Here is a 25,193-nt window from a genome sequence, read left to right as displayed (position 1 = left end):
AGTCACATTTGAAAGTTATGCACTTAACCACTTTGCCATGGTTCCTCATGGGAAACTACTAACCTGTACCCAGCCCTATCTTCACTCCATGTTTCAGGACCTCTGGCACATTGAGAAGGCCACTGCTGAGCCTGTAGAGAGAGGAGACAGTCAGAACAAGGAGACCCACGTGGGTCCAACAAGAGAAGGGCACTAACAAAAATGATGGTGATATCACTGAAAATTATGATTCCCATCTCAGCTCTAATGCTGACACAAACACTTAGTCAAATCAGACCATCCGAGTCCTGGAGTAAAAAAGGATCATGAAGGAGTTTGAACCATTGAGCAGAGGTTAATATCAGGAGGGCACAAAGCAGCAAGAATTAGAAGGGAGAGCAGGGGATCATTTGTAAGGAAAAATAAACGAAGAAATTAAATCTTGCAACTAGTTCAAAAATTTTTGCAATTTTAAATATGTTTTCAGCTTAAGATACAAATGACAAAATTGTAAGATATTTAAAGTGTACAACATGATGATTTGATATATGTATACATTGTGAGAGGATTTCCCCCCGCTGAGTCGACCAACACATCTATCACCTCACATATTTACCTTTTTTATTTGTGAGAACATACAAGTTCTACTCTCTTAGCAAATTTCAGTTATACAATATGGTGTTATCAACTATAGGTCTTTAATTTTTTTTTTAACCAACCCATCCTTCTATGCTAGGAAGTAGAAATTACAAAGTGTTGCCTTTCCTCTCTTCCTGGGAACATTTGTTGCCCTGAATGAGTAGCGACTTGCAAGATCAAAGAAAGAGGGGTATAGCTGGAAGAGGGGGTGCAGGTTGTAAGTCAGGGCCTGGTGGTTCAAATGCTACTTCTGAGGACAGCAGCAACTAGGAGAGATGGTTCCTGGACTGAATTCCGGAGCTTGTGACCCTGACTCAGTAGATGTGCCGCCTTTCTAAAGAGACAAAGAAAAACTAAAGCAATCCTTAAAAGTCTGAGAAGATGCAAAGGTCAAAGTCTGCTTGAAAATCCACATAATTATCATTTTCAAACTGCCAGTGCACATGTAATAAATCTCTCAAAGTGGTTGGAGAAAGAATAACAGTGACCATTCAAACCAAAATATTAGCCATAAAGAAATTTAACTTCAAACCTCAGTTTGCAAAACTGGGTCATGTTTTAATTTAGATGTTGTGTAACTAAACCCACAGGATGTTAAACCCTTCCCCTAACTGGTCACTAGACTATAATTATGGTCACTAAGCTGTACATAGGCAAGATTCCCTGTTATGTATGGCCACTTTATGTCTGAAAACTAAAAGCCTCTGGAACCTCTCAAAACACTCCAGAAACACATTGCTGTGGCTCTCGTGCCTTTCCCATACTGCCACTGATGTAGAACATTTTCATTTGCAAAGTTCCTAGACTTCTGACTGCTGGCACCTCCTGCTCTTTGCCTGGAGGCTCTTTCACTCGGCTAGAGCCTGCTCTGCCCTTGATTGGGGAAGGTCCAAAGTTGCAGGGACTTCATGCCACTTCGTACACACCCAGCAGCCCTCCACCAATAATTGATAAGTTTAGGTATAAGTACTCCAGCTCCCCCGCCCCTTGGGCAGGTTGTCTTTGAGGTCTACTTTGTACACTGGCTCCCTGAGTTTTCCAGAAGGATTAAATTCCAGGAACCCATGGTGGTAACTAGCTTGGTGACGTGCTCTTTACTGTCTTCCTTCCCTTCTCTGTCTCACCCCATAAAGGTGCTTCTAGGATCACCTCCCAAATAAATTACTTGTACATAAATCCTCACATCATGTTCTGCTTCTGCAAGAACTCTAAAACAAGTAAGGATATGAAGTAATCCTCAAAATATGAAAATCTAAAAACTACAGGCCAATATCACAGATGAACATAGATGCAAAAATCCTTAACAAACTACTGGCAAACAGAATCCAACCACACATTAAAAGGATCATACACCATGATCAAGTGGGGTTTATCCCATGAAGGCAAGGATTCTTCAATATACACAATCAATGTGATACACCATATTAACAAATTGAAGGATAAAAACCATATGATCATCTCAATAGATGCAGAGAAAACTTTTGACAAAATTAAACACCCATTTATGATAAAAACCCTCCAGAAAGTAGGCATAGAGGGAACTTTCCTCAACATAATAAAGGCCATATATGACAAACCCCCAGCCAACATCGTTCTCAACGGTGAAAAACTGAAAACATTTCTTCTAAGATCAGGAACAAGACAAGGTTGTCCACTCTCACCACTGTTATTCAACATAGTTTTGGAACTTTTAGCCACAGCAATCAGAGAAGAAAAAGAAATAAGAGGAATCCAAACTGGAAAAGAAGTAAAGCTGTCACTGTTTGCAGATGACATGATACTATACATAGAGAATCCTAAAGATACTACCAGAAAACTACTAGAGCTAATCAATGAATTTGGTAAAGTAGCAGAATACAAAATTAATGCACAGAAATCTGTTGCATTCCTATACACTAATGATGAAAAATCTGAAAGTGAAATTAAGAAAACACTCCCATTTACCACTGCAACAAAAAGAATAAAATACCTAGGAATAAACCTACCTAAGGAGACAAAAGACCTGTATGCAGAAAATTATAAGACACTGATGAAAGAAATTAAAGATGATACAAACAGGGCTTCCCTGGTGGCGCAGTGGTTGAGAGTCCGCCTGCCGATGCAGGGGAGATGGGTTCGTGCCCCGGTCTGGGAGGATCCCACGTGCCGCGGAGCGGCTGGGCCCGTGAGCCATGGCCGCTGGGCCTGTGTGTCCGGAGCCTGTGCTCCGCAACGGGAGAGGCCACAACAGTGAGAAGCCCACATACCGCAAAAAAAAAAAAAAAAAAAAAAAAAAAAAAAAAAAAAAAAAGATGATACAAACAGATGGAGAGATATACCATGTTGTTGGATTGGAAGAATCAACATTGTGAAAATGACTCTACTACCCAAAGCAATCTACAGATTCAATGCAATCCCTATCAAACTACCACTGGCATTTTTCACAGAACTAGAACAAAAAATCTCACAATTTGTATGGAAACACAAAAGACCCCGAATAGCCAAAGCCATCTTGAGAAAGAAAAACGGAGCTGGAGGAATTGGGCTCCCTGACTTCAGACTATACTAAAAGCTACAGTAATCAAGACTGTATGGTACTGGCACAGAAACAGGAAAATAGATCAATGGAACAGGATAGAAAGCCCAGAGATAAACCCACGAACATATGGTCACCTTATCTTTGATAAAGGAGACAAGAATATACAGTGGAGAAAAGACAGCCTCTTTGATAAGTGGTGCTGGGAAAACTGGGTAGCTACATGTAAAAGAATGAAATTAGAACACTCTCTAACACCATACACAAAAATAAACTGAAAATGGATTAAAGACCTAAATGTAAGGCCAGACACTATTAAACTCTTAGAGGAAAACATAGGCAGAACACTCCATGACATAAATCACAGCAAGGTCCTTTTTGACCCACCTCCTAACGAAATGGAAATAAAAACAAAAAGAAACAAATGGGACCTAATGAAACTTAAAAGCTTTTGCACAGCAGAGGAAACCATAAACAAGATGAAAAGACAACCCTCAGAATGGGAGAAAATATTTGCAAATGAAGCAACTGACAAAAGATTAATCTCCAAAATTTACAAGCAGCTCATGCAGCTCAATATAAAAAAAACCAAAACAACCCAATCCAAAAATGGGCAGAAGACCTAAATAGACATTTCTCCAAAGAAGATACACAGATTGCCAACAAACACATGAAAGAATGCTCAACATCACTAATCATTAGAGAAATGCAAATCAAAACTACAATGAGGTATCATCTCACACCGGTCAGAATGGCCATCATCAAAAAATCTACAAACAATAAATGCTGGAGAGGGTGTTGGGAAAAGGGAACCCTCTTGCACTGTTGGTAGGAATGTAAATTGATACAGCCACTATGGAGAACAGTATGGAGGTTCCTTAAAAAACTAAAAATAGAACTACCGTATGACCCAGCAATCCCACTACTGGGCATATACCCTGAGAAAACTATAATTCAAAAAGAGTCACGTACCACAATGTTCATTGCAGCACTCTTTACAACAGCCAAGACATGGAAGCAACCTAAGTGTCCATCAACAGATGAATGGATAAAGATGTGGCACATGTATACAATGGAATATTACTCAGCCATAAAAAGAAACGAAATTGAGCTATTTGTAATGAGGTGGATGGACCTAGAGTCTGTCATACAGAGTGAAGTAAGTCAGAAAGAGAAAGACAAATACCATATGCTAACACATATATATGGAATCTAAGAAATAAAAAAATGTCATGAAGAACCTAGGGGTAAGACAGGAGTAAAGACACAGACCTACTAGAGAATGGACATGAGGATATGGGGAGGGGGAAGGGTAAGCTGTGACAAAGTGAGGGAGTGGCATGGACATATATACACTACCAAACATAAAATAGATAGCTAGTGGGAAGCAGCCGCATAGCACAGGGAGATCAGCTCGGTGCTTTGTGACCACCTGGATGGGTGGGATAGGGAGGGTGGGAGGGAGGGAGATGCAAGAGGGAGGAGATATGGGAACATATGTATATGTATAACTGATTCGCTTTGTTATAAAACAGAAACTAACACACCATTGTAAAGCAATTATACTCCAATAAAGATGTAAAAAAAAAATACCATATGCTAACACATATATATGGAATCTAAGAAGAAAAAAAAAAGGTCATGAAGAACCTAAGGGCAATATGGGAATAAAGACACAGACCTACTAGAGAATGGACTTGAGGATATGGGGAGGGGGAAGGGTAAGCTGTGACAAAGTGAGAGAGTGGCATGGACATATATACACTACCAAATGTAAAACAGATAGCTAGTGGGAAGCAGCCGCACAGCACAGGGAGATCAGCTTGGTGCTTTATGACCACCTAGAGGGGTGGGATAGGGAAGGTGGGAGATGCAAGAGGGAAGAGATATGGGGATATATGCATACATATAGCTGATTCACTTTGTCTTACAGCAGAAACTAACACACCATTGTAAAGCAATTATACTCCAATAAAGATGTTTAAAAAAAATCTAGCAGAAGCTAATAAATTTATTGAATGAATATATGAATAATCCACCCCAACCTGCCTCTAGCTCTGTTCTGGGCCAACTAACACAAGAAATGAGAAATCCTTTCTGTATCTAATCGCGGAGCATGAATTCTTAGCCTAGCGTCCAAGGATTGGTATTATGGAATCTTTGAATTCCCTGACATTAGATGCAGCATTTTTGTGTCTATGGGCTTTTTTTTCTGAAGATCCAGACCACAAGTTTCATCTGATTCCCTTATGCATCTATAACCTTTCAAAGGTTAAGAACCAGGTATAAATATTTTGTTTGGGCGAATTACAGTAGGACAAGGCCCCTCCTAAGTGCACCTCATCAGATATAGCAGCATGCATGACATTTACTGAAGGGTGCTGGCTTCTAGTAGCATCGCACCATTTCTGGTAATGTGCACATTTCTAGTAGTTTGTACAACACAAAGTAGTATGAGGTCAGTACACTCTCTCTGGAACACCTGGTTGGCACACCCACTCTTTCGGTCCTTAGCTCTAAGTTCTCAGTGCTATTGGTTTTGAACTCTGTTTCCTATTGTTCTGTTTTGTGCAATCTCAGAAATTTTAAGAGATGTGGTGCTCTTCAAATGCATACTCTGCAAAAAATGGCCTCTTTTAAGTGCTGTCTCCCCAGTACAGTATAGGTAGGTATCCTTCTATCTAGTTCACATCCCAATTGAACATAACTACGGAAGAGAGATACTGGAGGAATGACTGAGAAAACAAAGGTATTTGGTTGCTACTTTGCAACCCAAACGTTCATAATCTACTAATCAATAATTGCCTACTTACGATAAGTTAGAATTGGGACAATGCGAGATGGATGCTCCTCGTTCCCTGAATACATCCAGTTCTTCTTCAGAAAGGTAGCAGCCATGTGCCATCACTGTCTGGAGAGAAGAGCATCCTATATGGAGTCTACCACTCAAAAATGCTTAAGTCAGTCCTCACTCACAACAAGATATTATAGGTGCACATAAAAGCTGTGACTTATCTGTTATCATCTTCACAAGAACATTGATGATTACCTGTATGTATAAAATCACTGTGTACAAATTACACCTCAGAAAAGGCCTGTGAAAACACTGGATTATGAAAGTCCCACACATTTGTGTATCTTTTTCTCTCTTTTTTAATCTATAAAATAAATGAGGGTTGGTCCAGTTGACCTCTATGCAAGTAAAATTAACATGCAAATTGAAGGCTAATTTATTAATTACATAGAAATATATGTAGAGAAGGATGAAAATTATGATGTAGCATAAACAAGATCTATGCAGAGTATTAACCTTTCAAATCAGTCACATTCAGATCTCTGAGCACAAAGTCCCTAAGAATTTATTTGCTGTAATAGTTAAACTCTCCATGCAGTTCATACATTTCATTAAATGCCAAGGCCAGGGGGTATATTGTTGTAATGAGGTCTCTCCTCACTCGTATTAATTTTTTTTAACTTAAAATTGTTTAATTATAAATGTAGTAATACTCATTTCTTTTACAAAGCAATCTTAGAGTGTTTAAAAATAAAAAGTAAAAAGTCCTCTGCTTTCTCCCTCAGGAAGAATCACTTTTAACGTTCAATGTGTGTCTTCCAGAGAGTGTTTGCTAAGTGAGCACACACCCGCACGTATACACACATATCAAACAATACTGTACAAACACTCTTCCTTGTAAGTACGTCTGTATACTTCATTCTTTGTGAATGTTGGATAAAATTCTAATTATGTTCTGTAATTTAAACAATTTCCCACTGATAGCCATTTTTAAACTTTCATATGTAATTAACATCCCTATTCATAGTCCTAACAGAACGGATCTTCAGAAATACATTTTCTAACTCAAAGGAATGCACATTTACATTCTAATGGATACTGACAAAATGTCCTTGGACCACATGACATTCCCACCTCAAAGAAGCTTTTAGATTTATTTACCAATAAATTTAATGATTTATTCATTAGGGATGAAACTTCAGGCCCATTTTTAATTCTGCGCACACATGCATATGCACACTCTGTACTTTAGTTTGGCAAAAGCACGTGTATTATAGAAGTCTGAAGATTACTACTGAGATTTTAAAATTTAGATAAATATGCCCTGCTTCATATAGATTATATCATGATGTACAACTTACCTTATTTGTCAGAAGGTTGTTTTTATCATACACATCTGTGTAGTTTTTATAACCAGGGTATAAGTTTTTCACAGCTTTAACTTCATCACGATTTTCACTTATATGGCTCTAAAAGAAAAGAAGTATTTTCAATTTTTTAATGTAAAATACCATTAGAAATTATACTTCCTACCCCCAAATGATATGGATGGTTCCTACTTGCCTATGTAAAAAAAATGATTCTTGTGTATTTTATTTGAAACAATTCTTATTATATAAGATATATATGACAAAGAAACTATGAAAATGTAATTATATGAACATGTAATATCCTAACCCTAACCCATGTAATGTTTTTCTGACAAAGTCTTTTCAAATTCCAAACTATAGCAAGAATAAGTAAAAATAAAAACTACTCCTTGAAGAGAGTCAAGAGCCTAGCTACTCATGGTCACCTACTTCTTCTGGTGTTGGCCGTTTAAGAAGAGTTCATTGGCCATCAAAAGGACAGATCATGGTTCACTCATAGAAAGCTGAAATTTGAATTAAAAAGCTGAATTTTAACCCAAGTTCTGACACTAGTTATGTGTCTTAGGGTTGAGCCCATTGTTTTCTTTGGGCCTCCATTTTCTCACCTCTCAAATAAAAGGGTTGGGATAGATGAGTGATTTTCCAAATTCTTTTAGCTTTAGATGTGTTATTCTTATTTTAAAAAATCATAGAAATTCAATATGTAAACAGCATAAACAAGTTGCTACGCAGGATGAAGCAGGGTTAGGACTCTGGGACCCTGTCCCCATTCTGTCCCCTTTGTCAGCTTCCAGGATGAGTTCTTCTGCAGGAAACAGTTTGAAAATAACAGAGCTAGGCAGTCCTGCAGTCGTCAAGAAAGAGCCTATAAGAATCCACACGCAAGCAAAACAAGTGAGTCCTGGCCCCCGCACTGTCCTTTCTCCAGGGCATCACAAACCTGAGACAGCATAAAGTGTTTTGGAGACACAATGTAAGTGTTACCATCCCAACCCCTCACTTAAAACAAAAATCATTTCTGACCAACTGGTGATGACCATATATTATGGGAAATAACTCATGAGCAAGTTACCACTTCCAAGAACAGCAATGCCATTTCCCTTTCTCCTTGAGGTAGAGTATGCATAACTAAATAAATAAAACAACAGCAATGGACTAAAAACAGAATGTTCTACCTGCAGAATGAGTTCTAGCCTTGGCCTTGAGGAACTCCAGACCACTGAAGAAGTGGGCATGGGCATCAGAAGAGATTTGTGTCATTTTGGTAGATTTGAGTATATGCAGTTATACACATATATACAACGCCAGTAAGTATATACTTGATTTTGTTGTGTGTTTCTGGGATTCAGGACACACGAACCCAAAATGTGCCACCTTGGAATACTGAATACTTTATGCCAAAGGAGTTTGAGAAAATGGCAGAAGCAGGAAGGTCACTCTGATTTTGCCCCCACCCTCTTCCCCTGAAACGGGTCAAAAAACTTGTAAATGAGAGGCGCCTGCACTATACATAGAGGAAAGGAGCATCTTTATCTCTGAAGACAAAGGGAACCAAGAAGAAAAAGGCCTTGCTAAGTTTCCCCCAGTTTACTATACTTACCTCGTACTCCTTAACTTATGTTCCTCCAGGACTGTACATTTGTCACCACACCTAACATAAAAATACTCAGGTCTGTTTCTTTGTGTTTTTGTTTCCTTATAAAGGCTCCTGTGCCATGTAAACCTTATATGAAATAAATTTGTATGCTTTTCTCCTGTTTAGCTTTGTCAGTTTAGTTTTCAGGCCCAGCCAGGGACCCTAAATAGGTCAAGGATAACTTTTTCCTCCCCTGTAATTGTGTGGGATTGAATATCATAGCCCATCAAAAAAAGGGGGGGAATGAAAATAGTAATGAGTCCTAACAAGATAAACTTAAAAAAAAAAAAAAAACACTTCCACCCTAAAAAATGATAAAGGATCTATGTGTTGCCTTTCCCCGATATGCCCTTTGTTTTAAGATAGCTCTTAAGAGGGAGAATTTTAGTGCAGTATGGGGGCAGGGGAGCTCCCAATTTTAACCCAGCTGGAAGATTTAGAAAGTGTTCCTAAATTGCAACCGCTTAATGACAAAGTAAGATATACTGTTTTGTTCCTGATTTTAAATTAAGAAACTTGGAACAAAAGGGCTTTTAAATCCGTTTTGGTAAGGTGGAAATTAGGTTCTTTTTGCTTTTCAAATAATAGACGGTTCCTCCAAAAAGGAAGGACTAGAACACTGAGAAAGTATCAAATAAAAGAGAGCAGGAAAGAAATGCATTAAATGTATCCTACAGAGACCAGGTAACCAGTTTGCCATTGATCTTGCTTGGTTACTTAAGATGTCCTCATCTCTCGGAGCCAGATCAGAGAAGATTGAAGGCAAAAGGAACTTCAGGTTTCTTAACTTTTTTTAACTAAAAAATTAAAGAACTAGATTTAGGTGATATCTGTAAGGGACCTTATGTCCTATGATGCTGTATCTTGAGATCTTATGGGGCTAAAGGCAGGCCGCCCCCAAGATGTGCCACTCTGGCATGTAGATTATTATTTGTAAGGCCAACTGGCCCGAGGCAGGGGAACGCAATCAGATTCACAGGTTGCATCAGACCGAAACTCTCCGGACCACCCAGTTCCAGGTACTGACCTGGGGACTTTCCACCCAGCCCAGCCTTCCCGCCTTTCGAGGGGCGGGACTAACAGTCCCAAGACTGATGCAACCGGCACCAGATATTGCCACGATACCCGAAGAGACCACCAAATAAGGAATACCCTGCGCCCCCCAGATTCACCACACCCCTTTCCCTTCTTCCCCTATAAAATCTTGCCCAACCCTCGCCCGGGTGCGACTTCTCTGGCCCCTTTCTCTCAGACCAGTGAACCTCACCCGGGAGCGCCCCCTAATAAAGCTCACTTGAAGCTTTCCTCTGTTTCACGATGCCATTTGTTAAGATCCGACCTTACATTATTATTATTATTATTATTATTATTATTATTATTATTATTATTATTATTATTTGCAGTATGCGCCCCCCTCATCGGCAGGCAGACTCCCAACCACTGTGCCACCAGGGAAGCCCATGTAGATTATTTTGAGTTAAAAACCAATCAAGGTCCAAAAGACTTAGGAAGAGCCTTTGAACTCCCTCCTTACCACCTAAAAGAATTTAAGATAGGAGGCCTGTCCCAGGAAGGAGCTATTACCATAGATAACCATAGTAAGGTATTAGGCATGGTAGACAAGAGGGACCTAGCAAAGCCCATTTGAACAAACTTGTCTGTGTCCCATTGTCTTTGAATGGTTCAGCAAACTTTTGTTTACCAAATATTAACTCTTTTTATCTTCCAGTGAATTACCTTATTTCCCCTTGAAACCTCAGACCCCTGCTTCCTTCTACTTAGTCCAGAATATATATATACCTCACCTTGCCTTTCTGTCTTTGGAATTCTTCATACTTATGTGGATTTCCTGTATGCACATAATAAATTTGATTTTCTCCTGTTAATCTGCTTTATGTCACGTTAATTGCCAACCAAAAGAACTAAAAGAGAAAAGGGGAAACCCACCTCCTCCATAACCTCAGTAAAAGAATTGGAGATTACGAGATTACTGCCAGAATTTAGGGTACAGAGAAGTCTTGCAGGTCTAGACAGAGGCAAATAGGAGAAAAGTGCCCACCTGAATGTGCAAATCACGGGTCTTCGCGATGTTTCCAAGTTCACCCAACAAAGTCTCAGAGCAGGAAAGGGAAAAACGTGGTGTCACTATGGGCTGCACTCTAGAATACTGGAAATAATCAAAAACACTTGGTAAGGAAATGCATACCATACCACAAAATGATTTTATGTCTTCATCTCTAGGGATAGTCCTTCATTCCAGGAGTGGATAGAAGCGCTGGGTTTCATGGAAATGGCTCATGGATGAGAACAAGGAAGGGTATATTCTGTAGCACCAAGTTCAGTAGAAGAAGATCCCATCTCAAATGCAAGGCACATGAAGGCTCAGACCAGGCCTAGACTGGGTGGCTTTTATAAAGAGGATTAGGAGGCAGAGGAGACGTTTTAAGGGAGAGTGCTGGAAAGACTAAGAATGAAGTGGTGGCCTGTTCCCCTTTCGACATCTTGGGGTGGTATGCTGGCCATGGCCTCCCTGAGGACTGTTAATTAGTTGCAGGCATGGCTCTGATGTCACCTTTGAGGCTGAGCAGTAGAGAAGGATTCATAGAAGAGCGGCAAGGATAACGATCCACAAAGCTGCACCTAGGTCTCCCAAGATTAGACTGAAAGAAATACTGAGGTTTTCTATGGCTTCCAATCAGACCTTAAAAAATGGTGAGGCCTCGAGTCTGGTTTGCAAATCTAAGAGACTGCACAGCAGAGCCATAGACCAGCCTGCTGGGGGTGGGTCAGAAAACAGCACTGTCTTCACAGGATCACCAACACCAGGGCACTGTGGAACGGGGTGCCTGGCTGAGTGCCTGCAGGCCACACGACATGCACGCATCTATGGACCAAGGCAGTCTGGCTGGGGCATCAGGGCTGGACACCACCTGTGTTTCAGACCAGATCAGGGGGTACAAGAGGCCAGAGCCAATGGTGATGTAGCCAACAAACCATGCCACAACATCCAGTTGCCACCAATCTGTCTACATGCATGAAGCCCTCTCCTGCCTCCCCACCGGCCTGTCCTATGAAATTAGAAGGTCCCAGAGGAGAGGGAGGGAAAACCACTGAGAAAGTAAAAAACGCCTGACCTTCCTGAGCTGAGTTGATGCATCCACCATGAAAACAATTTAAGGCTTTAGGAAAATACTTCTGCATGCATGGAATAAGCCAAACGTATACAGGCTAACCTCTACCAAACAGCTTAATAACAAATCCTACAACTAACAGGAAGGCAATTAAAAAACGAGCTGGGAACAAGTTTACTTACATTCCTTTGGAGCACTTCTGACACAAATCTGAAATAAAGCAACAAACGGGAAGTTAGAAAATTTAGGCATTTTTCAAATTAAATTTTTAAAAGCACGAAAACATGACCCTTACATGTACTGATTTCCATGTAAACATTTCTAATGCTGCACATGTTTCACCACCACTAATTAAGGATTAACAAGTAGTAATTACCCTTTCTCATTTGCAGCCAGAGCGATGGAGTGCAAAATCACAGGGAAATGCAATTTTATCATCTAACATCAGCCAGGCTGTTCACAAGTATTCCCACAGCACTCAAGCCATTCTACTAGCTTAAGCTCTGTTTGGGGGAATACTGCAGTATGTTATGTTCCATGGATATCAGAGTCATGGAGTCCTGTGTATCTGGAGGTGTTTAGAAGCCATGGGGCTCTCTACTCCCAGTTTCCCTAAAGTGGAAGCTGCTTGCTCACAAAATCACAATAGCATCATTTATTTTCAAAGGCTGAGTGCTACTGGGCATGGATGTTGGAGTAAAGCAGAAGGAATAGGCCAGACATGGTTGTGAAATGGGTAGTGACAGGGATGGTGATCTTACCAAATATATCTGCAGGGATGGTGGTATCTGTAGGGCCTATGAAATAACTGTTTCTGCCCTGGCTGGAAATATTTGTGAGCTATAGCCTCCTGCTTTCTGGTAATCCTTTCTTTAAGAATAAAATGTGAATCAGGGTTCACTATTCCCACAAACACAGATTCATAGAAAAGTTGAGCATATGGCCAAATGCTAAAGGGAAAGTGTGTGCTTCCTTCTCTCTATGGGAACATAGCAGCACCTAAGCCACGCTTTACAGAGGACACACTTAAGGTGAAGGAGGCCTGGGGAATGGAGAAAAGCTGGACTTCTCAAACTTGCATCAGGATATGTTTGGTCTTAGGCAAGATTTAAACCTAAAGAATTTTCTTCTATATCTCTTTGATGTTGAGTGTCATACAACAGAATTCCTTGTCAAATCCTCAAGGCACCATGGAAAAGCCATTAAAGAAATATAGAAAAAGTACCTATGGTATCACTAGCATATCCCCATGTAAAATAAAAAGTTTAAGCTACAGGAGAAGCCCCAGTCTATAACGAAGGACAAGGAGTGGGTAAATCATTTACTTTTTAAAAAATCCTTCATTTTATAAAGGGATTTGCCCTAGGAGTCCTATAACAAGTTCCCAGAGGCTTTAACATATGATTTGGTATACAAAAATAGTACTGACATGCAACATTTTCCTTAGGGTCAGATCAATTTCATGAAGTTAGGCAAACCCAGGCAGTGATATATGTGCACATTCTGCCTGGGTTAAAGAGGTTTCTTTTTCCCATCTCCAACTCCATAAGACAAATCAAGACAAACATACCTCTCTGTTTCCTTGATTGATTCCTCAGTGGTTTCCTTGTATTCTGGAACAGTGTCATTCAAATCCATGCAGACTTTGCCCACAAATGCCCGCTGCCCGAATTTATCTGTGAGACACACACAAAAAGAATCTAAAGTCATGTTTCTTTCCCAAACTGTACCTTTACTAAGCCTCTTTAAAACATCTTAAATTAAAATCGTTTTAAAAACATAAGTGAGAATGTAAAAGATCATCACACCATTTAAGAACAATAACAAGAACTCGATCAATTCTGTAAGTAGTAAAGGTTCTCCCATTAGCACCTTACTCCTCTGATTACTCCCAGAATGAAGGATATTATTTGCTTAAGGTCTAAACCCAGATGTGCCCAGTGTCCTCCACTATGTGCAGGGTTATGAGGACTATACCCAATAATGTATGTAAAGTGGCTGGCACATGGGCTTAGTAAAGATACTGTCGCTATTCTTAAGTGTAGCAGTGCCAATATCATTATCTGTGGGGGATTTTACTTACTCCTACCAGCAGTTCTCAGCACTGAAGAACCTCGTGCTTATCAAAGGTTCTAGAGGAATTCTATTTCAGCTAGAAAGTTGATGCTACATGAGGCAATGTTCATTTTTTCAACAATGTCTCCACCTCTGTCTTGAGTCTTTCAGAAGTCTTTCTCTCTCTCTCTTTCCCCTGTAATTCACTGTAATACCTGGCGATTAGATTATTCTTCCTTAAAACACCACCTTCATCACATACCTCATCTCGCTGAAAACTTTTTTGAGTCTGATGCATATTTGAATCTCTCCAGAGACTGAACCATCCCCTCTGCCCAACCTCTCCCATCCCATCATGCCATGAATCCTTCCCTTTAGTTCAGCTACTCTGTTCCCTGCCTCCTGTATATCCACTATGAACGTTCCTGTCCCCATACCCCCATGTCATCTTTCCTATCTGAAAGGCATTTTCCTCTCTCCTCATTTTATCTTCCCTTCAAAGCCCAATTTAAAGATCCCTTCAATGAAATCTTCCCAGGTGATCCAATTCTGGGTTCATTCTGTCTCCTCCAAAATTTGCAATATTTACTTTCAGTGTCACCCTTGAGGTCTTTGGTATAAACTACCTTGGCCAGCAAGCAGTAGTGTCAGCACATCAGTCAACAGTATTTACTGAGCACCTGCTATGTGCTAGGCACTGTACTGTGTACAAGTTTTGGAATCATCAGTGTAAATCAAGTCTCAGCTCTGCTTACTAGCTGTGTGACTTGGGCATGTTACATAACCTCTCTGAGGATCAGTTTATCCATCTGTAACACAAGGACCTGAATAACTGCTCCAGAAGGCTGTTTGCAACTGAGCTGAACTAATCCACGTAGAGTTCTTTGCACAATACTAGGCATCTAGTAAAAGCAGTACAGCTGTTATTAAAGTCATTAATCAGTGCACGTACCTATTAATCAGTTAATCCTGTCTGGTTCCTCAAGGGCAGAGACTATTTTCCGTTTTACTATGTTCCCAGCATCTAGCATAGTGCCCTGAGTCTAGCCAACAGCTAAGATCTATCTGCTGATAGATAAACTGTTGCTATTGCTAGAATTAGTAAACCTGTTCCAAAAAGCCCTAAATTAATACACAAAATTCAGACCCATTTACATCATTCTGCAGCCAAAAACTAAAAGTAAATAATCAAATTACTTAAACAACAGAAAAAGTTCAAGGGCCACAGTGATACACAAATACCTAATTACTTGCAAGAAATGCAGTGATAAATTCTAGCAATTAAAAGGCAGGACTGCTCCCAAGTATAAGTCAACTGCCGGCATGGTCTGGACATACTTCACGTGCCCGTAAATCATCCTTTCATCTCCTCACCTGTAATTTCGGCAAGGAGCAGCGATGAGTCAGTATGAATTGTTGCAAAGTAACAAGCTGTGGTTGTTCCATTCTTTAGTGTTCTCCTCTAAAAATAAATCACAAAAACCATGAATTGCCTGTGCCCAGAAGAGTCACATGGTATATACAGATGAAAATGGAATTTTAGTTTTCAATTTTAAGATGTTTTATTTAAAGGCATGCCATCTCAATATGAAATGTAGCTAAGGCAAATGGTAAAAGTATTTATATTTTAAAAGTGTTAGCTAGAGAAGTTGATGCTTTCGATTTCCTAGATTCACACAGTTCTGTGTTGCAGAATTTATAAAATGTGATACTAATTAATTCCTTATTTTTTTAGGACTGTTTAAGAATATGCAAACTTTATTGCATCTGGGAGTGAATAAATGAGATTTTTCTAGCAATTACAGGATACAGTTATTCAGCCAGATTTTTAGTTCATCCTAGCAGATTGATAACATGTATCCATCTCTCTTCCTCAGCAAATCTCTACTAAAATACAGTAAAGGAGTATAACATTTATTAAACCATAAGCAGAGAGGAGACATGAGCAGCGGAAATATTTCAACATCTTCTCGGAAGGAAAAACAAGTATAAGAACCCAGAGGCAACTTGGAAAGAGAGAGGAGCATGTGGTTGTTAACAGGGAATTGGCTGAAAGTCTGTATACAGATAATTAAACCTTGGCAGGACTCTTTTTCCTGCTGAAATCAGCCAACCACCCCTAACCTGCTTCTTGCAGAACAGATTTACCCTCTATAGAAATTGGATAGTATTTAGAGGGTACAAGTCCAAAAGGACAAGGTGAGGCATAGGCTGAAAAGAAGAGGTTTAAGTGGACATCTGGCTGACCTCTGGGACCCTTGGTCATCTTCCCCAAAATGCCACACGTACTGTTTCCACCAGTCCTGGCAGGACTGAAGGACTTCTTCCGAGAGAAGATGAATGGCTCTAGAAGGAAGATGTCCTCACAATGACTTTTGGGACCCACAATTTAAAGGGCTGTTTACTACCTTCACTGTTCATCATATAATGAAGTTTACCAGTCAACAAATGCTACCCCACCCAGATCTTCTAATCAGCATCTTGGAGCATCACACTTAAATATGAATGTACATTTAAGGTTCAACGGACACTGGAGGAAAGCTACTATAAAAAAGGGGAGAGGGGAAGGAAGAAAGAATATGGATAAAATATTGGAAGAAACAGGCAATCTGTAGGTCAGAAGGAAGCTTGATTTAAAAAAAAAAACAACACTATGATTAACAATCTCAAAGAAATAAAAGAAGATATTGTATCCACAAAAAAAGAACAGAATGCTGTGGAAATCAGAGAATAAGAGCTCTCCATGGGCTTCCCTGGTGGCGCAGTGGTTGGGAGTCCGCCTGCCGATGCAGGGGACACAGGTTCATGCCCCGGTCCAGGAAGATCCCACATGCCACGGAGTGGCTAGGCCCATGAGCCATGGCCGCTGAGCCTGTGCATCCGGAGCCTGTGCTCCTCAACCGGAAAGGTCACAACAGTGAGAGGCCCGTGCACCGCAAAAAAAAAAAAAAAGAGCTCTCCAAAAGTAAAAATGTTAAAAATGAAATATGGGAGTCAACAGAAGGTTAAATTAGAAGACAATTTCTCAGAGAAGAAAGGTGAAAGTCAAGGATGAAAAGATAAGAAAATTATGCTCAATCTAAGAGATCTAACATTTAGAATTAAAGTTATAAAAAAAATTTTTTTTTTAAGGAAATGGAGGGGGTGAAATTGTCTGAGAAATAATACTAGTCGCTCCAAACTGAAAATCCTCATAGAACGCTCAGTTCAGTGCATGAAAAACAGAAGCCAAGTAAGGCATATAATTGTGAGATATTAAGTCTACAAGTAAAGTGAAGATTCTGAAAGGTTCCAGAGAAAGAAAACCAGTCATAGACAAATGGCAGGAATCACAATAGCACTGGTGTTATCACCAGTGATGCTGAAAACAGAACAATGGCTTTAAAATTCTGGAGGAAAGTTTTCTTTAATTTTTAAAAAATTTATTTTATTGAAGTATAGTTGATTTAAGGAGGGAAGTTATTTTAAAGTAGAATTTTATACCCTGGTAAATTATCAGTCAAGTGTGAAAATAGAATAGAGATATGATTAGATACACAAAATCTTGAATGTTTTTCTCCTTTAAGAGCTTAGGAAGCTCCTAGAAGATGTGTTTTTAAAAAATGTGAGAGTAATGCAAAGAAAAAGAACTTCTTAGGTCCAGAAAATGGGAATTAAACACAGAGGAGAACCAAAGGGAATGCCCAGATTATAGCAGTGCCAGAGACAATCCCGACCAGAGTGAAACAAAGGAATAGAAGGCAGTGGGAAGATTTTGAGAAAGAAATCAGAACTGATATTGCCTGACTTCTCTGAGCACTTGGAAGAGTACTGATTGACCTGAGCGGGGTCTGTCTTAAGCAGAAGCTTCTTCTTCTTCTTCTCTTTTAAAATTTTAAGACATTTTTAAAGAGCAGTTTTAGGTTCACAGCAAAATTGAGAGGAAGGTACAGAGATTTCCCATATGCCCCCAGCCCCCCCCCACACAGCAGAAGCTTTTTAATGTGCAGAGGAAAAACTGCACTGGAGTTCTTGCTTCTTGCATATTATGACCTGTGTGACCTTGAGAAAGTTGCTTTACATTCTCAACATCAGTTTCCTCATTTGTGAAATAAGAGGACTCTTGACTAGAATGGGGTTGTATTAGAAACGTAAACATCTGCAGAAGGAAAATAATTTGGACTTAAAGTAATAGGGAAGAACATGCCGTATCCTAGCAGCCTCTATTCGGCTTCAGCCAACTGTTAAAAAAAGAACAACAAAAAAGAGAGACCAGTGATGTCAATTAGTAATGAAGGGCAAGAGAATTAGGAAAACTGGATTTTTATGTCAATCTTTTCAAATGTTAAGACACTTTGCACATGAAAAAAAAATATTTCTGGCTGCAAGTAAAGGATGTTTATATAGCCTGTCACCTATAGAAAAGGATGTGCTACCATAATCACACACCCAAGAGAAAAGTTAACACCATGACAGAGGCATCAAATTCAATCTCCAGCAACCAGAAAAGTGCCTGGATCCTCATGTGTGCCTAGTAAATATTGTTGAATGAAAACATGAGGAATCAGACTTACTAAAGCAACGAGAGGCATAAAATGATCTAAAATAAGCATTGTTACGTGCATAGAATAGGACATTGTATCCTTGACAGAGGAACAGGCTACTGTAACAGTGAGAGTGAATTAATAACTTGCCAATTTGGGCCACTGGCATTCTCTAAGAATGTAGTGCAAAAGTATACACAGAAGTTTCACTATTTTTCTAAGAAGAGTTGCTGAAAGAAAGAACAGATTGGAGGGAAGAATATACTAAGAGCATGGGAAATGGGGTGGGGGGGTGGCAGAGAAAATAAATGAGCATGCATGCACAAGAAAGAGAGAGAGAGAAGGAAATTCATTTTCCAGAACAGAAGTAATACTATATTAAAGAAAATGGACTGAAAAAAACAAAAACAAAAACATATCTATAAGTGAAATTTCAGAACCTCAACAATGAAGAAAATCCTGAAGGCCAGCGAATTAGCTAGAAGGGAATGAGAATGAGATTGACATCAGCACACTGGATGCTGGTGGGAAAATCATTTTAAAGAGAATTCTCTCTGTAGCTGAAGTGCATCATTCAAGAGTCAGAAAAAACTAAAACCATTTTTGGTAGTTCAAGGATTTGGGTTGTTTGTCACCCACCTTATTGGAAAAGATTATCATCATCTAAGAAAATAAATCCAAAACAAAGAGGATCCAAATTGAAAACATTTTAGACATCCACCAGAGGGCAGACAGCAGAAGCAAGAAGAACTACAATCCTGCAGCCTGTGGAACAAAAACCACATTCACAGAAAGATAGACAAGATGAAAAGGCAGAGGGCTATGTACCAGATGAAGAAACAAGATAAAACCCAAAAAAACAACCAAATGAAGTGGAGATAGGCAACCTTTCAGAAAAAGAATTCAGAATAATGATAGTGGAGATGATCCAGGACCTTGGAAAAAGAATGGAGGCAAAGATCGAGAAGATGCAAGAAATTTTTAACACAGACCTAGAAGAATTAAAGAACAAACAGAGATGAACAATACAATAACTGAAATGAAAAATACACTAGAAGGAATCAATAGCAGAATAACTGAGGCAGAAGAATGGATAAGTGACCTGGAAGACAGAATGGTGGAATTCACTCCTGCAGAACAGAATAAAGAAAAAAGAAGGAAAAGAAATGAAGACAGCCTAAGAGACCTCTGGGACAACATTAAACGCAACACCATTCGCATTATAGTGGTCCCAGAAGGAGAAGAGAGAGAGAAAGGACCCGAGAAAATATCTGAAGAGATTATAGTCGAAAACTTCCCTAACGTGGGAAAGAAAATAGCCACCCAAGTCTAGGACGCGCAGAGAGTCCCACACAGGATAAACCCAAGGAGGAACACACCGAGACACATAGTAATCAAATTGGCAAAAATTAAAGACAAAGAAAAATTACTGAAAGCAGCAAGGGAAAAATGACAAATAACATACAAGGGAACTCCCATAAGGTTAACAGCTGATTTCTCACCACAAACTCTACAAGCCAGAAGGGAGTGGCATGGTAAAGTGATGAAAGGGAAGAACCTACAACCAAGATTACTCTACCCAGCAAGGATCTCATTCAGATTTGATGGAGAAATCAAAAGCTTTACAGACAAGCAAAAGCTAAGAGAATTCACCACCACCAAACCAGCTCTACAACAAATGCTAAAGGAACTTCTCTAAGTAGGAAACACAAGAGAAGAAAATGACCTACGAAAACAAACCCAAAACAATTAAGAAAATGGTGATAGGAACATACATATCGATAATTACCTTAAACGTGAACGGATTAAATGCTCCAACTAAAAGACACAAGCTTGCTGAATGGATATAAAAACAAGACCCATATATATGCTGTCTACAAGAGACCCACTTTAGACCTAGGGACATATACAGACTGAAAGTGAGGGGATGGAAAAAGATATTCCATGCAAATGGAAATCAAAGCTGGAGTAGCAATACTCATATCAGATAAAATAGACTTTAAAATAAAGAATGTTACAAGAGACAAGGAAGGACACTACATAATGATCAAGGGATCAATCCAAGAAGATATAACAATTATAAATATTTATGTACCCAACATAGGAGCACCTCAATACATAAGGCAACTGCTAACAGCTATAAAAGGAAATTGACAGTAACATAATAATAGTGGGGGACTTTTAACACCTCACTTACCCCAATCGACAGATCATCCAAAATGAAAATAAATAAGGAAACAGAAGCTTTAAATGACAGAATAGACCAGATAGATTTAATTGATATTTATAGGACATTCCATCCAAAAACAGCAGATTACACTTTCTTCTCAAATGCACATGGAACATTCTTCAGGATAGATCACGTCTTGGGTCACAAATCAAGCCTCAGTAAATTAAGAAAATTGAAATCATATCAAGCATCTTTTCTGACCACAACGCTATGAGATTAGAAATGAATTACGAGGAAAAAAACCATAAAAAACACAAACACATGGAGGCTAAACAATACATTACTAAATAACGAAGAGATCACTGAAGAAATCAAAGAGGAAATCAAAAAATACCTAGAGACAAATGACAATGAAAACAAGACGATCCAAAACCTATGCAATGCAGCAAAAGCAGTTCTAAGAGGGAAGTTTATAGCTATACAAGCCTACCTCAAGAAACAAGAAAAATCTCAAATAAACAATCTAACCTTACACCTGAAGGAACTACAGAAAGGAGAACAAGCAAAACCCAAAGTTAGCAGAAGGAAAGAAATCATAAAGATCAGAGCAGAAATAAATGATATAGAAACAAAGAAAACAATAGCAAAGATCAATAAAACTAAAAGCTCGTTCTTTGAGAAGATAAACAAAATTGATAAACCATTAGCCAGACTCATCAAGAAAAAGAGGGAGAGGATTCAAATCCATAAAATTAGAAATGAAAAAGGAGAAGTTACAACAGACACTGCAGAAATATAAAGCATCCTAAGAGACTACTACAAGCAACTCTATGCCAATAAAATGGACAACCTGGAAGAAATGGACAAATTCTTAGAAAGGTATAAACTTCCAAGACTGAACCAGGAAGAAATAGAAAATATGAACAGACTAATCACAAGTAATGAAATTGAAACTGTGATTAAAAATCTTCCAAAAAATAAATCTTCCAACAAACAAAAGTCCAGGACCAGATGGCTTCACAGGTGAACTCTATGAAACATTTAGAGAAGACTTAACACCCATCCTTCTCAAACTCTTCCAAAAAATTGCGGAGGAAGAAACACTCCCAAACTCATTCTATAAGGCCACCATAACCCTGATACCAAAACCAGACAAAGATACTACAAAAAAAGAAAATTACAGACCAATATCACTGATGAATATAGACGCAAAAATCCTCAACAAAACACTAGCAAACAGAATCCAACAACACATTAAAAGGATCATACACCATGATCAAGTGGGATTTATCCCAGGAATGCAAGGATTCTTCAATATATGCAAATCAGTCAATGTGATACACCATATTAACAAATTGAAGAATAAAAACCATATGATCATCTCAGTAGATGCAGAAAAAGCTTTTGACAAAATTCAACACCCATTTATGATAAAAACTCTCCAGAAAGTGGGCACAGAGGGAACCTACCTCAACATAATAAAGGCCATATACAACAAACCCACAGCAAACATCATTCTCAATGGTGAAAAATTGAAAAATTTCCTCTAAATCAGGAACAAGACAAGGATGTCCACTCTCACCACTATTATTCAACATAGTTTTGGAAGTCCTAGCCACAGCAATCAGAGAAGAAAAAGAAATAAAAGGAATACAAATTGGAAAAGAAGAAGTAAAACTGTCACTCTTTGCAGATAACATGATACTATACATAGAGAATCCTAAAGATGCCACCAGAAAACTACTAGAGCTAATCAATGAATTTGGTAAAGTTGCAGGATACAAAATTAATGCACAGAAATGCACTCCCATTTACCACTGCAACAAAAAGAATAAAATACCTAGGAATAAACCTACCTAAGGAGACAAAAGACCTGTATGCAGAAAATTATAAGACACTGATGAAAGAAATTAAAGATGATACCAACAGATGGAGAGATATACCATGTTCTTGGATTGGAAGAATCAATATTGTGAAAATGACTATACTACCCAAAGCAATCTACAGATTCAATGCAATCCCTATCAAATTACCAATGGCATTTTTTACGGAACTAGAGCAAAACATCTTAAAATTTGTATGGAGACACAAAAGACCCTGAATAGCCAAAGCAGTCTTGAGGGAAAAAAAACAGAGCTGGAGGAATCAGACTCCCTGACTTCAGACTATGCTACAAAGCTACAGTAATCAAGACAATATGATACCGGCACAAAAACAGAAACATAGATCAATGGAACAAGTTAGAAAGCCCAGAGACAAACCCACACACCTATGGTCAACTAATCTATGACAAAGGAGGCAAGGATATACAATGGAGAAAAGACAGTCTCTTCAATATGTGGTGCTGGGAAAACTGGACAGCTACATGTAAAAGAAGGAAATTAGAACACTCCCTAACACCATACACAAAAATCAACTCAAAGTGGATTAGAGACCTAAATGTAAGACAGGACACTAAAACTCTTACAGGAAAACATAGGAAGAACACTCTGACATAAATCAGAGCAAGATCTTTTTTGATCCACCTCCTAGAGGAATGGAGATAAAAACAAAAATAAACAAATGGGACCTAATGAAACTCCAAAGCTTTTGCACAGCAAAGGAAACCATAAACAAGACGAAAAGACAATCCTCAAAATGGGAGAAAATATTTGCAAATGAATCAACAGACAAAGGATTAATCTTCAAAATATATAAACAGCTCATGCAGCTCAGTATTAAAAAAACAACCCAATCCAAAAATGGGCAGAAGACCTAAATAGACATTTCTCCAAAGAAGACATACAGATGGCCAAGAGGCACATGAAAAGCTGCTCAACATCACTAATTATTAGCGAAATGCAAATCAAAACTACAATGAGGTACCACCTCACACCAGTTAGAATGGGCATCATCAGAAAATCTACAAGCAACAAATGCTGGAGAGGGTGTGGAGAAAAGGGAGCCCTCTTGCACTGCTGGTGGGAATGTAAATTGATACAGCCAGTATGGAGAACAGTATGGAGGTTCCTTAAAAAGATAAAAATAAAATTACCATATGATCCAGCAATTCCACTACTGGGCATATACCCAGAGCAAACCATAATTCAAAAAGACACATACACCCCAATGTTCACTGCAGCACTATTTACAATAGCCAGGTCATGGAGGCAACCTAAATGCCCATCAACAGACGAATGGATAAAGAAGAAGTGGTACATATATACAGTGGAATATTACTCAGCCATAGAAAGGAACGAAACTGGGTCATGTGTTGAGACATGGATGGATCTAGAAACTGTCATACAGAGTGAAGTAAGTCAGAAAGAGAAAAACAAATATCGTATAATAACGCATATATGTGGAACCTAGAAAAATGGTACAGATGAACCGGTTTGCAGGGCAGAAACTGAAGACACAGAAGTAGAGGACAAACATATGGACACCAAGGGGGGGAAGTGGCCAGGGGGTGGTGGTGTGATGAATTGGGAGATTGGGATTGATATGTATACACTGAAGTGTATAAAACTGATAACTAATAAGAACCTGCTGTATAAAAAAATTAAACTAAATTTTAAAAAACATTTTAAATTAAATGTATGTAGATGGCAAAGAAAAAAAACCAGGAACTAAAATCTCACGTGATGTAACACAGGACACGGTGAGGGGGCTGCATCTTGAAGGGAAGACTATTTAAGTTTCTTGTCTTATTATGTGGGAGACTATACAGGAAAATGATACAAGACTTGTTTAACACTTTTAACAACCTAATCTAGCAGATATTTTAAAAAGTCATATTGACAGAGAAAACACAGTCTGTTTAAAAATGTGTAGAATAATCATAAAAATTGACCTTTTATTGGGTCATAAAATAACAGTGAACTAATTCCCAAGAAAAATAACCACACACGTTACATTTACTAAGCAAAATAAAATGAAACTCAAAATTAAAACAGAAGTGTAATCTGACATTTTCTAAATTCTCAACACTTTAAACACCTTTCTAAAACAGGGGCTTGAAGAAGGAGATCAAAATGGAAAATTTCAGCTAATTAGCAACAATGACAATGGAAGTACTACCCAGCCACCAACAGCAAGTCCTTCCTCTGAGTCAGCGGGGAAAACACTTCTCATACAGAAAAGCTTCTAGATGAGAAACTGCAGTTTCAAATTGGACTGGAACAAACTAAAAGAATAGAAAGTTCAAGAATCGGCCCAAATTACATTTAAGGGACAGGACAGGGAGAGCCCATAGAGGAGGGGATAAAAAAGGAAGGAAGAGAGGGAAGGAGGGGGAGAAGAAAGAACCCCAAAGCTACTCCTGTTGGTTCCCACTGAGTTCAGCCACATGTGTGTGACTTATGTAGTTAAAAAAGTAAGGAAAGGGGCTTCCCTGGTGGCG

At 38.9% G+C, this 25,193-nt stretch overlaps 1 protein-coding gene across 1 annotated transcript in view; it reads right to left on the bottom strand.

The window, feature by feature from the left end:
• The window catches only part of GDA (guanine deaminase), a 130,852-nt gene that overhangs the window by 44,499 nt on the left and 61,160 nt on the right, over positions 1-25,193 (bottom strand). Inside the window, exons 4-10 of the mRNA XM_079706621.1 lie at positions 15,494-15,581; positions 13,635-13,740; positions 12,247-12,274; positions 10,993-11,100; positions 7,289-7,396; positions 5,947-6,044; positions 64-131 (exon numbers count right to left, since the gene is read on the bottom strand). Coding sequence (XP_079562747.1) covers positions 64-131; positions 5,947-6,044; positions 7,289-7,396; positions 10,993-11,100; positions 12,247-12,274; positions 13,635-13,740; positions 15,494-15,581 — 604 coding nt within the window. The remainder of the gene's footprint in view (positions 1-63; positions 132-5,946; positions 6,045-7,288; positions 7,397-10,992; positions 11,101-12,246; positions 12,275-13,634; positions 13,741-15,493; positions 15,582-25,193) is intronic.

This window comes from Hyperoodon ampullatus (genome assembly GCF_949752795.1).
Source record: "Hyperoodon ampullatus genome assembly, chromosome: 6".
Taxonomy (NCBI): domain Eukaryota; kingdom Metazoa; phylum Chordata; class Mammalia; order Artiodactyla; family Ziphiidae; genus Hyperoodon; species Hyperoodon ampullatus.
The sequence above is the reverse complement of the archived record's forward strand: the minus strand, read 5'-3'. Positions and strand labels throughout refer to the sequence as shown.